Consider the following 11,833-nt stretch of genomic DNA (forward strand, 5'->3'; position numbering starts at 1 on the left):
GATCCGAACCCTCGGGTGGGAGCGCCACCACGCTTCCCAAGCGGCGCACTTATCCAGTGCGCCACCGGGCCGGCCCTCCATGGTCTTTTTTAAAAGAGACTTTTGTCAGGCAGTCTCGGTCCAAGCCCCAGTGTAAGCCCCCGAATAAGATCCCTACTTTTTACCAAAAAAAATCATGAAAAGAATCTTAAAATTCAGGGAGTTGCTGGGGTTATATCTTGAGTGCCAACTCCAGTTCATGGAGGTCAATGCTAAGGATTCTGAAGCTACTTCTGGGCTCAGTGGGCAAGTATGGTTGGGAATGGGTTGGGGGAGGGACATTTATTTTCCCTATCTGCCACTCCTGCGTGTATTGGTCAGCTTTTGTAGGTGAAGCTGCAGTAACAAGCAACCCCCAAATCTCAATGGCTGACAGCAGCAAAGGTCTGTTTCCCGCTCCCATTCCTCATTGACAGCTGGTTGGTCGTCTGCAGCTCTGCTGCCTCGTGCCTTTCTCATTCTAGAGCCCAGGCTCAGGAGCAGCCCCAGCCTGGGAAATGCCCTTCTCATAGCACAGGGAGAAGAGAGAGTCGGCAGACACACACAGTGGCCCTGTGGCTTCTGCTCTTAACTGGCATGCAGCCCTTCTGCTTACCTTTTATTGGACAAACCAAGTCACATGACCAAGTCTGACACTGAGCAGGGAAGTCTGTTCCCTTTGCAGGGAGACACACAGCAATGGGTTGGATGTAAAATCCTCTTGGAAGGGGGTAACAAATCTCTGGGAACAGTCATAAAATCTACCACCCTGCCTCAGGTCATCTAATCGAATACATCTTTTAGAGATGGGGAAACTGAGGGTCAGAGAAATTCAGGGATGAGCAGGAGCATCATTCACACACGGTGAGGACTGATCTTGAAATCACCAATATGTATTTGTGTTTGGGAGATAGACTCGCACACGGAGGTCCAGATGCACACACATACTCACACTCATGCTGATACACACTCTCACACACACTCACAGCCATACCCACGCTCACACCAAGGTGCTCGCAAACTCAGCCTCCCCATGCCCCAGCCCCTGCTCTTTGGTGGAAATAATAAGCACACGGAGGTCCAGATGCACACACATACTCACACTCATGCTGATACACACTCTCACACACACTCACAGCCATACCCACGCTCACATCAAGGTGCTCGCAAACTCAGCCTCCCCATGCCCCAGCCCCTGCTCTTTGGTGGAAATAATAAGACCCAGGCAATCCCCCCTCCCCCTCCCCAGAGGCTACGTGCCCACGGTGCTAGACTGAAGGTGGTAAAGAGTGGGTATCAGAGGATGGCTAGCTTGGGGGCTCAGGCTACTGGCTGCAGGAGACTAATGGCAGGTGTGTGCCCTCTGTCTAGGGCCCAGATTTTGGCTACGTGACCCGGGAGCCCCTCTCTGAGTATGTCACCAGCCTTGATTCCTTTGGGAACCTGGAGGTCAGTCCCCCGGTGACTGTGAATGGCAAGACATACCCCCTTGGCCGGATCCTCATCGGGAGCAGCTTTCCTCTGTAAGAGAAGCCAGGGGCTGGGGGCACGGGAGTGGGAAGATTACTGTTTCTCTTTTGGGGTGACCTGGGTTGCTCCCACATGGAGTGAGTGACTGGGAAAATCACCGCTTCCCACAACTCTCTGTTAACATACAGACCCTCTTGGAAAGAAAACCAAGTTAGCCTTTATATTTTAGTATGAATTGCCCATATGGGAGGGTGTATGATGAGATTATAAACCAGGTGGGAAAGGGACGGAGGAGCCCAGAGGAGGAATACTGGCAGAGGATGAGTGGGAGCGAACCAACAGATCCTTGGGGGTGCCCATATGCAAAGAGGAGTGAGAAGACGTGGCCCTGCTCCAGAAGCGTGAGCCTGGCTCCCTGACCCATCTGTATGCCCTCACTCCCTACCCAGTTAACCCACCAGCCAATGAAAAGGCAGATTCTTCCCTGGTCAGGGCAGTCACTGGGGAAAGAGCAAGTACTTCGGGTCCTCACTTCACAAAAGAGCTGCCAGGAACCTGCACATATGGGGTCAACCAGGTCCCTCTGAGCCACATGGGATGCTTTACCTGCTGGAGGGAGGCTACTGGCACAGGCAGTGACAGTTTGTCCACCCCCTTCTTCTCCCCCCACTCAACAATCACTCATCCGTTCAGCAACTATTTCCTGAGCACCAGCCAAGTGCCAAGCCCTGTGTCGGGCACAGGGTTCCAAACACAAAGCCCAGCCCCTGCCTTCAGGAGACGGTGGATGTCACAGACACGCAAGTAAACCCTGATGAGACAGAGGGGCATACAGCCAGAGAAAGAATGACAGGGAGTCAGGGGAGCCCAAGGAGGGAACCCTAACCCCCTTGGGGAGTTCAGGGAGGACTTCCTAGAGACAAATATTTATTGAGGACCTACTCTGTGCCCCACACTGTTCTAGGCTCTGTGGATAGAGCAGTGACCAGAACAAAGTTCCAGCTCTCAGGGAGTTTACAATCTAGTAAGAGGAGTACTGAAAATAACGTGAAAGCAAGTAAATAAGTAAGATAATTCTGGATGCTAAGGGCGATGAAGAGGATAAAATAGAGTAACATGATAAGGAATTAGTCGGGCAGGGGTACGTTAGCCGTTATGGTTTTGAGGAAGTGACTTTGGAATTGCGGCTTGAGATGTTGGGAAGAAGGAGGTGGCCACTGGAAGAAGGGACGGGAAGAGCTTTCCAAACAGAAGGAACAGCAAGTGTGAAAGCCCCGAGATGGTAACGAGCACAGCAGGTGGCTGGAGCAGCAGAATGAGGAAGGACGGGGGGCGAGGTAGGAGGGCCAGGCAGGGGCAATTCAGGGAGGGATTTTTTTGGCCACCATAAGGACCTCAGGTTATATTCTAAGGATGATGAGGAGATTGAAGACCTCAGGGAGTCTAGAAGTCAAGAGGGGCTTCCTGGAGGAGGTGTCTCTTGAACTGATTAAAGTTTAAGCAGAGGTTAATGTAGCAAAGAAGCACATGACATCCCTGTGTCCTAGTCCCCTCCACCTGTCCAGGTAGGACTCCTGAGCACAGAAGGTGGCCTCCCCACACCCACTGGCACCTTCAGAGGCTGAAAGTGGGGCTCAAATGCCTCTCAGCCTGTGCCAGGGTCTCTCAGCCCTGCAGCTCCGGCTCCTTCCTGTGACTTCTCTGCTGATGCCACCTGGGTTGGGGCTGGTTCTAGAGGCTTCCTCTGGTGAGGCAGCCACAGTGGGCAACCTTATGAAGAGCCTCCCTCTCCTCCAATCCTGCCCCAGGTCCGGCGGTCGGAGGATGACCAAGGTGGTACGTGACTTCCTGCACGCGCAGCAGGTGCAGGCGCCCGTGGAGCTCTACTCTGACTGGCTGACTGTGGGCCACGTGGATGAGTTCATGACCTTTGTCCCCATCCCAGGCACAAAGGTGAGCTAGCCTCCAAGGACACAGTGAATAGGGTAGTGGAGAACACATGTACTACCAGCCCTTGCCAGCAGAGGGTGGGATCTAGAGGAAAAGGACATCACAGAGGAAGAAGGAAGTAGGCTGAAGCTGGTTTGTATTTTGTCGCTGTGGCAGGTGATAAATAAATCCAATAAATTTAAAATATTTCAACATGTAATCAGTTTAAAAATTATTAATGAGAGATTTTACATTCTTTTCTCATACTAAGTCTTCAAAATCTGGTGCACATTTTACTCTTACAGCACATCTCAATTTGGATTAGCCACAGTTTGAGTGTTCAGTAGTCACACAACACAGTGGCCATCACGTTGGCTGTAATGCTCTAGAGAGCAATGGGGTATGGGCCTGTGGCTCTGGAAAGAGGTTCTTTCTGTTTCTGAAGTGAAAGGAATGGCTGCAACTTCATATCCTGGAAATTCTGTGCAAATGGCCTGACCTTTCAGCAACTTGGAGAAGCTTCTCCACTGTGTCCAAGGCCACATTTGACTCTGAGCTTTGACCCAATGATGTTGCCGAGATGGAGGAAGGATGAGAAATATTCTTCTGAAACAGAAAACCCTCCCAGGCAGCCTTTGCTACTCAGCATGGGAGGCTTGAAGTGATGTGCAGACAGGACTCCTGGTCCTGGGCCACCTTCCCTCTGCTGACACTGTCCCTCTGGATTGTCTCTCACAGCAATTCCGGTTGCTCATGGCCAGCACCTCAGCCTGCTACAAGCTCTTCCGAGAGAAGCAGAAGGAAGGTCATGGGGAATCCATCATGTTCAAAGGTGAGTGGCCACAGGGCCTTGGCAGGGAGCTGGAGCTCCCAGAGAGACCTTCAGGAGGACAGGACAGATGAACACTTTGTTCCTAGCAGCCAGCTGCCTGGGCATCTGGTTCACTCTGGAGTTTGTGAGGCCACCATGATGGGAAGCTGCCCTGGCCTCTGTGACCCTTGCTGTGGTTAGGTGGACCTCTGACCTACCCACTGCTCCTTATTATCATCAACAGTGCAAAGCACTTCTTCAGGGACTTAGTGTGTGTACCCTAGTGGCACTAGACCCAGAGGAGGGTAAGTGGTTGAAAACTGATGTGTGATCTGTATTCAAGGAGCTTATGTTTTAGAAAGGGAGATAGAGAGGAAAAATAAACATAATATAGTTTAGGGACAAGAAGAAAAGTGGGCTTGGACAGACACGATAAACAGTCAGACATCCCACTTTTGGTCCTGGGGTGAGAAATAATCTGCTTAATTTAGGTGTCCATTTAACTGGAACAGACATAGACTGGAGTGAGGTTTGCACTTAAATTAATCATAGAAAGAAGGAAAGCTGATCAGGCGGAGACAGCCAGCCAGGTTAGAGAGACCGTGCCCATTCCTTAGACTGTTTTTTTATTGTGGTAAAATACACATAACATGTTTATCATTTTAACCACTTGTAAGTACACAATGTAGGGACATTAATCCATTTGCAGGTTGAATAACCATCACCACTGTCAATACCCATTATACATTTTGGTTTCTTAAATTACTTTTTGCCACTTTTCAGGTTGGTATCCCCAATAAATCTCATGCCCAAAACCCTGCATTCGCACAGCTGGTTGCTACTTCTGAGTACATTACTGCTGTCTATACCCAAAGCCAGTGTTCCTGCTACTGGTGTCTAGGACAGAAAAAACCAATTCAAGACCCCCATCCTTTTTTAATTTCCCAGCAATGGGCACTTTTTTTTCTTTGATTGGCAGTTCTGAGTCTTGACTCTGGAGGCTTCCTTTCTATATGTTTAACATACCCCAAAAGCTACTATAGGATATAGGAGCCATTATCTTTGTACAAATAGGGGCAAGCAGTGGTGTGGAGACAGCTCAGGTACAAGGTCCAACCCCACTCCCTTTGTCACTGACAAGCTAAAATCCTAGAAAGTATAATGGACCAGCAGACTCTTCCCAGATCAGGCACACAAAAAGTATAGGTTAAGCACATAAGCTCTGGCATTAGACTGCCTGATCTCTATAACAGTGCTGCCACTTGCTAGATGTGAGTGAGACCTTGAGCAAGTCACATAACCTCTCTGTGCCTCCATTTCCTCATCTTTCCTCTTTAGCAGCTACCTCGTAGAAATGTGGAGAAGATTAATGAGTTAATCCATGCAAAGCATTTAGAAGAGTACCTGCCACATTCTAGGTGCTCAGTGAGCATTAGGTAATCATCATCAGGCCAGAAGCAACGTGAGCCACCATGTGGAATAGGAGGCAGGTGCAGGCCCACTCCAGGGCAGGGGTCGAGCATGAGGCAGGTCCAGAAAATGGGATGGGTGACACCTCTGGGCATTCTGCTGCTGCCACACTCACACTGGTCAGCTGCTTATCCTTAGCAGCAGGCTCTATGTGGTCAACCAGGTGGCTACTCATGCTATTCCCACCCAGTGACCAGACAGGGAGCAAGGCAGCAGCGCCACTTCCCTGGCTCAGGTGACATGGCCAACCCTGGAGAAAGGTTGGCCCTCCCCAGGCAGAGGGAACCTGATTTCCCGTGGGGTTGCCCTCCTGTCCCCCAGCCTGTTCCAAGGCCCACTTCCCCCATCCCAGTCCAGCAGTTAGCACAGGGGGGCCTGGGTACCTAAAGCTTGACCATCCCCTATCCTCTGACCCCCACAGGCTTGGGTGGCATGACCAGCAAGCGAATCACCATCAACAAGATTCTGTCCAATGAGAGCCTTGTGCAGGAGAACCTGTACTTCCAGGTGAGCGTGGGGCCCAGCCAGTGCTGAGGATGCTGGGCCAGAGATCCCAGGGAGGAACGAGGCTCCCATCCTCATATCCTTGGGGCTTCTGTGGAGAATGGCCAAGGGCTCAGGGGCTCCTGTCTCAGAGCACCTCACTCCTGTGCTAAAGATGGAGGGTAAAAGGGTGACATAGGAGACTAGAAGCAAGCAGTCAGTGAGCATTAGGTAATCATCATCAGGCCAGAAGCAACGTGAGCCACCATGTGGAATAGGAGGCAGGTGCAGGCCCACTCCAGGGCAGGGGTCGAGCATGAGGCAGGTCCAGAAAATGGGATGGGTGACACCTCTGGGCATTCTGCTGCTGCCACACTCACACTGGTCAGCTGCTTCTCCTTAGCAGCAGGCTCTATGTGGTCAACCAGGTGGCTACTCATGCTATTCCCACCCAGTGACCAGACAGGGAGCAAGGCAGCAGCGCCACTTCCCTGGCTCAGGTGACATGGCCAACCCTGGAGAAAGGTTGGCCCTCCCCAGGCAGAGGGAACCTGATTTCCCGTGGGGTTGCCCTCCTGTCCCCCAGCCTGTTCCAAGGCCCACTTCCCCCATCCCAGTCCAGCAGTTAGCACAGGGGGGCCTGGGTACCTAAAGCTTGACCATCCCCTATCCTCTGACCCCCACAGGCTTGGGTGGCATGACCAGCAAGCGAATCACCATCAACAAGATTCTGTCCAATGAGAGCCTTGTGCAGGAGAACCTGTACTTCCAGGTGAGCGTGGGGCCCAGCCAGTGCTGAGGATGCTGGGCCAGAGATCCCAGGGAGGAACGAGGCTCCCATCCTCATATCCTTGGGGCTTCTGTGGAGAATGGCCAAGGGCTCAGGGGCTCCTGTCTCAGAGCACCTCACTCCTGTGCTAAAGATGGAGGGTAAAAGGGTGACATAGGAGACTAGAAGCAAGCAGGAGACCTGGGAAGGAAGGTATACCAGGCAGTGCCAAAGAGCCAAGATCTCTGTTAGACTAGAGCCCATGACATTTGGGGAAGGTGCAACCCTTTAAAATATAATGAAAGCGACAGACTTACTCTCCAGAAAAATGCTTATATGAACATGCACCCTGAACTTTGATTAGTTTTAAGAGATCACAGATCCCTAAAGCTTTCTGTCTGTGCATGGATCTCACCTTCTGAGTCTTTTAGTCTCAAAGGTTGCATCCAGAAGTAGAAACCAGTTATATTTATTTGAATTAAATCTCTATTTGCATGGTGTATTAGTCCATTTTCTGTCACTGATAACAGAATACCTGATACTGGGTAATTTTTTTTTTTTTTTTTCTTAAAAGATGACCGGTAAGGGGATCTTAACCCTTGACTTGGTGTTGTCAGCACCAGGCTCAGCCAGTGAGCTAACCGGCCATCCCTATATGGGATCCGAACCCGTGGCCTTGGTGTTATCAGCACCGCACTCTCCTGAGTGAGCCACGGGCCGGCCCTCTGGGTAATTTAATAAGGAAATGAAACTGCTTTCTTACAGTTTTGGAGGCTGGGAAGTCCATAGTCCAGGGGGTGCATCTGGTGAGGGCCTTCTGGGTAGGAAGTCTTGACAGACAGTCCTGTGGTGACACAGGGTGTCACTTGACGAATGAGCTGAGCAAGAGGGAGCTTCTCATTTGTGTCCTGATAAAGCCATCAGAACCATGCCTATGACAACCCATGAACCATAAACCTATTACTCCATGAATGGATCAATCTATTAACAAGAGTACAGTCCTCACAATCCAATCACCTCTTAAAGGCCCCACCTTCCACCATCATATTGGGGGTTAAGTTCCAGCATGAACTTGGGGGGATGTTCAAATCATAGCACCTGGGCATATTTAAAAGGACCAAGTTTTTAAAAATTAAAAAGCAGAAAACTCAACTCAAACTGGTTTAAACCAAAAGGCATGATTGGCTCATATAAGTGGGAAGTCCAGCAGTGATATGGATTTCAGGAACAGGTTGATGATCGGGGCTCCAGTTCCATTTCTCCATACTTCTTGGGCTCTGCAGGTGCCCTCATGGTAGGAGCATGACTGCAACAGTTCAAGGCCTCAGACCCACCCAGCACACCACCCACAAAGACAGAGGTCTTATATGCCCTCGACAATTGAGCAAGGACTTGCATTTCACTCTGATTGGGCCAACCTGAACCAGTTACATGGCCAGGGGAGTTCCATATGTTGATTGGCTTAATCCTGGGTTACTGCCCATCCCTGAACCAATCACTGGGGCAGGGAGGTAGGGGTGAGAATTCACTAATTAGCCTTCACCTAGAGGTGGGGTGGGGCAGGGAGGTAGGGGTGAGAATTCACTAATTAGCTTTCACCTAGAGGTAGGGGTGGGGCCAATTCAACCCAACAACATGCCGTGGGGAGATGGGGGTGGAGTGGATGCCCAGGAAGCAATGCAAGGCCCACTGAAGTTTACAAAATGCCTCACTGGCCATTGGAAAGTTGACTTCATTAAAACTACCCCCTCTGTGGTCATTTCCTGGCATCAGGTAGAGCCAAGGTCAAATCGTGGCCTCCACGTTTGGCGGTAAGACCTGGGACAACTCACTAAGGACTCTTTGCTTCCCTCATTTCTAAAAAGGGGATAATAATGGGATCTACCTCATGGGGTTGAAGCTTAAATAAGTAATCTATGTAGAAAGCACTTAGGACAGTGCCAGGCCCTTGTACACGTTAGCTTTTAAAATAATTACCAGAATCATCATTGGTATTATTCCTACCTCATGGGGTGGCCTGAGGAGTCACTGAGATACTGTGTGGGAGCACTGAGCACAGGGGCTGGCTGTCAGTAAGTGCTCAGTACATGACAGCTACTGGTATATTTCTGTGACCTTGCTCTGCTTTGTTATTGTTATTACTGTGTTCCTGAGCCCTGGTGGAGAGGGCCTGGGAGAGATGGCAGGGAGCCAGCTGAGCACTGGAAGTGTCCCTAGAGTGCCAGGGCCCTGGCCTGATGCTGTAGACAGGTGGGGTTGATAATGTGCCAGGTGTGTGTCCCCTTACCTACACGCCCTCCCTCTTTCCCTGCCTGCCCAGCGCTGCCTGGACTGGAACCGCGACATCCTCAAAAAGGAGCTGGGACTGACAGAACAGGACATCATTGATCTTCCCGCCCTGTTCAAGATGGATGAGAAACGCCAGGCCAGAGCCTTCTTCCCAAACATGGTGAGGCCCTCTGGACCCCAGCCCTCACCCCATGCCAAGTAGGGGTCAGCCAGATCCAGAAAGATCCCTGAGCTGAGACTGTTTAGTTAGGAGGTGCAGGTCCCAGTCCAGGCTGAGCTGCTGTGTGAACTTACCCCAGGGACTTGCCCTCTCTGGGCCTCCATTTCCTCCCAGGGGTAATATGCTTGTCCGAGCTGCTTCACTGGGGTACTGGGAATCCTTTACCTTAACAGTTAGGAAAGTACTTTGCAAAAAGTAAAAAGTCCTTTATGTACAGGAGAAATTCTTGTTATCATAGAAGGGAGGTTTCCATGAGATGGAAAGAGTTTAGAACAAAACACACACACACACAGGTATATATACACACATACACACACACACATACACACATGCACACAGAAATGCATACATACGAGTACATACCCACACACGTATGCTCATTTATGCGCACATGTACATGTACACACTGTTGTGTGTGTATATATCCACGTGTACATACATGTACACGCACTTGTGCATGCTTTTGCACACCCGTACATACAGAGGCAGATTGCCTGGTTTTCCACTTCAGCTCTGCCATTTATGAGTTGCTTAGCCTTCTCTGTGCCTCAGTTTTCTCATCTATAAACGGGATAATCAGTATTTACTTCACAGGGTGGTTGTAAGTTTCAATGAGCTTAGAACAGGGCCTGGCACATAGTAGGTGCTAACTAAATAGGAGCTGTTGCTGCCTCGGTCCCCCATCACAGGTGAACATGATCGTGCTCAACAAGGACCTGGGCATCCCCAAGCCATTCGGGCCACATGTTGAGGAGGTATGCTGCCTGGAGACCCATGTGCGTGCCCTGCTGGAGCCCCTGGGCCTTGTCTGCACCTTCATCGATGACATTTCTGCCTACCACAAGTTTCTGGGGGAAGTCCACTGTGGCACCAATGTCCGCAGGAAGCCCTTCACCTTCAAGTGGTGGCACATGGTGCCCTGACCTGCAGGAGCCCTCATACTTCCCTCCTTCCTGAGTTCTCCAGACTCCTCACTCCCCCTAGATCCTCCCCCTGCCTGACATGGACTGAAGGACCCTGCTGGGAGACCTTGAAGAAATGGGGTGGGATCTGGGGTATCTGCACCTGGTCCTCCCTGAGAAGGGCCTTGGTGTCCATTGAAGACACCACTCTGTCCTTCCTGAAAATAGCTGGGCATTTGGCCAGTGTCTGTATAGCCCCAACATGAGAAACAAAACAAAACAAAACCAAAAAACATGTATCCAAACCATTCCCAAAGAATTCTTAGTCTCCAGTCCCAAACCGAAAGAGGGGGGAACAGAAGGAGGTCTTGGATGGCAACTTCTCCCAGCAGCCATGCCCCGAAGTTCAAGATAGAACACATGGAAAGGGACCCTGTGACCCAAGATATACCTTGAACTGCCACCATCATTTCAAATTCGCCTCCCTTGAAGTTTCCAGGTGGCCACCCCCAATTGTTCATTCCTTACCAGCCTCTCTTTACTCCCTCTCTTTACTCCTTTCTCTCTGCAGTGTAGACACCATTGGCTAGCCCTCCCTGCTCTTTGAGGGTCCAATAATCTTTACTCCTTTCTCTCTGCAGTGTAGACACCATTGGCTAGCCCTCCCTGCTCTTTGAGGGTCCAATAATGTAGCTTAGAATCTTCCCTGGAAACAGATTTTATCAGAGCAATTTCTCCATTTGTGAGATGCAGACACAGCCTCCCCCAGATGCTTGGGGACTTCTCCCCAGACCAGCATCTTGTGGTAAAGATGCCCCAGGTCAGCCACATCTGTCTTCTCCTGCCTGGTCCTTGATTCTCTGGCCAGTCCCTGACTTCCCTCCTCCCACCACCTTGACTTCCTTCCTGTTCCTGATGCCGTCTCTCTGGGCAGCTAGACAAGCACTTCATCATCAGCTAGATGTAGGCCTTCCCCGGGGCATAATTAACAAACTGCCCCTCCTCCCCAGACATCAGGCCCAACACTTAAGGACCCTGGCCTACCCTCCAGACCACAGCCAGTTCTGGGCCTTACAGGCAAACTGATTATCCTATTGAAATTCACCAGTGCATTTGCCATAGACCCTCTCATTTGGACATATCCAAATTAATTCCCTGGCTCCAACTGAAAAGACTCAGTTGCAACTTTAAGAAATTCCTTTAGGTCCAGGAGAATAAGTGAGCTATAATTCCACTTTGAAGGTTAAAGTTTATAAATTTGTGTTCTTGGGGAAACGGTATTTTCATTTTGGATTATTTCGTTCAACCATTCGACGAACATTTGTGTGCCTAAGTGCTAGGCCCAGTGTTGGGCTCTGAGAACACAGCGGTTAGTGGCAAACTGATCTGGTCCCTACCTGCATGGAACTGGTCAGTTCCCAACATGCAAAGCCCACATGTAAATGGCCAGCATCTGCCCCTTCAGTGATGTG

General features: G+C 50.4%; 1 protein-coding gene across 1 annotated transcript in view; it reads left to right on the forward strand.

Moving 5' to 3' along the window:
• The window catches only part of LOC103581535 (protein-arginine deiminase type-2-like), a 33,903-nt gene extending 22,995 nt beyond the window's left edge, over nucleotides 1-10,908 (forward strand). Inside the window, exons 10-17 of the mRNA XM_008563348.1 lie at nucleotides 1,390-1,541; nucleotides 3,297-3,441; nucleotides 4,156-4,249; nucleotides 6,120-6,205; nucleotides 6,768-6,825; nucleotides 6,868-6,953; nucleotides 9,271-9,399; nucleotides 10,149-10,908. Coding sequence (XP_008561570.1) covers nucleotides 1,390-1,541; nucleotides 3,297-3,441; nucleotides 4,156-4,249; nucleotides 6,120-6,205; nucleotides 6,768-6,825; nucleotides 6,868-6,953; nucleotides 9,271-9,399; nucleotides 10,149-10,382 — 984 coding nt within the window. The 3' untranslated portion in view covers nucleotides 10,383-10,908. The remainder of the gene's footprint in view (nucleotides 1-1,389; nucleotides 1,542-3,296; nucleotides 3,442-4,155; nucleotides 4,250-6,119; nucleotides 6,206-6,767; nucleotides 6,826-6,867; nucleotides 6,954-9,270; nucleotides 9,400-10,148) is intronic.
• The last annotated feature ends 925 nt before the right edge of the window (nucleotides 10,909-11,833 follow it).

The sequence above is a fragment of the Galeopterus variegatus genome, unplaced genomic scaffold, assembly GCF_000696425.1.
Source record: "Galeopterus variegatus unplaced genomic scaffold, G_variegatus-3.0.2 Scaffold13280, whole genome shotgun sequence".
Taxonomy (NCBI): domain Eukaryota; kingdom Metazoa; phylum Chordata; class Mammalia; order Dermoptera; family Cynocephalidae; genus Galeopterus; species Galeopterus variegatus.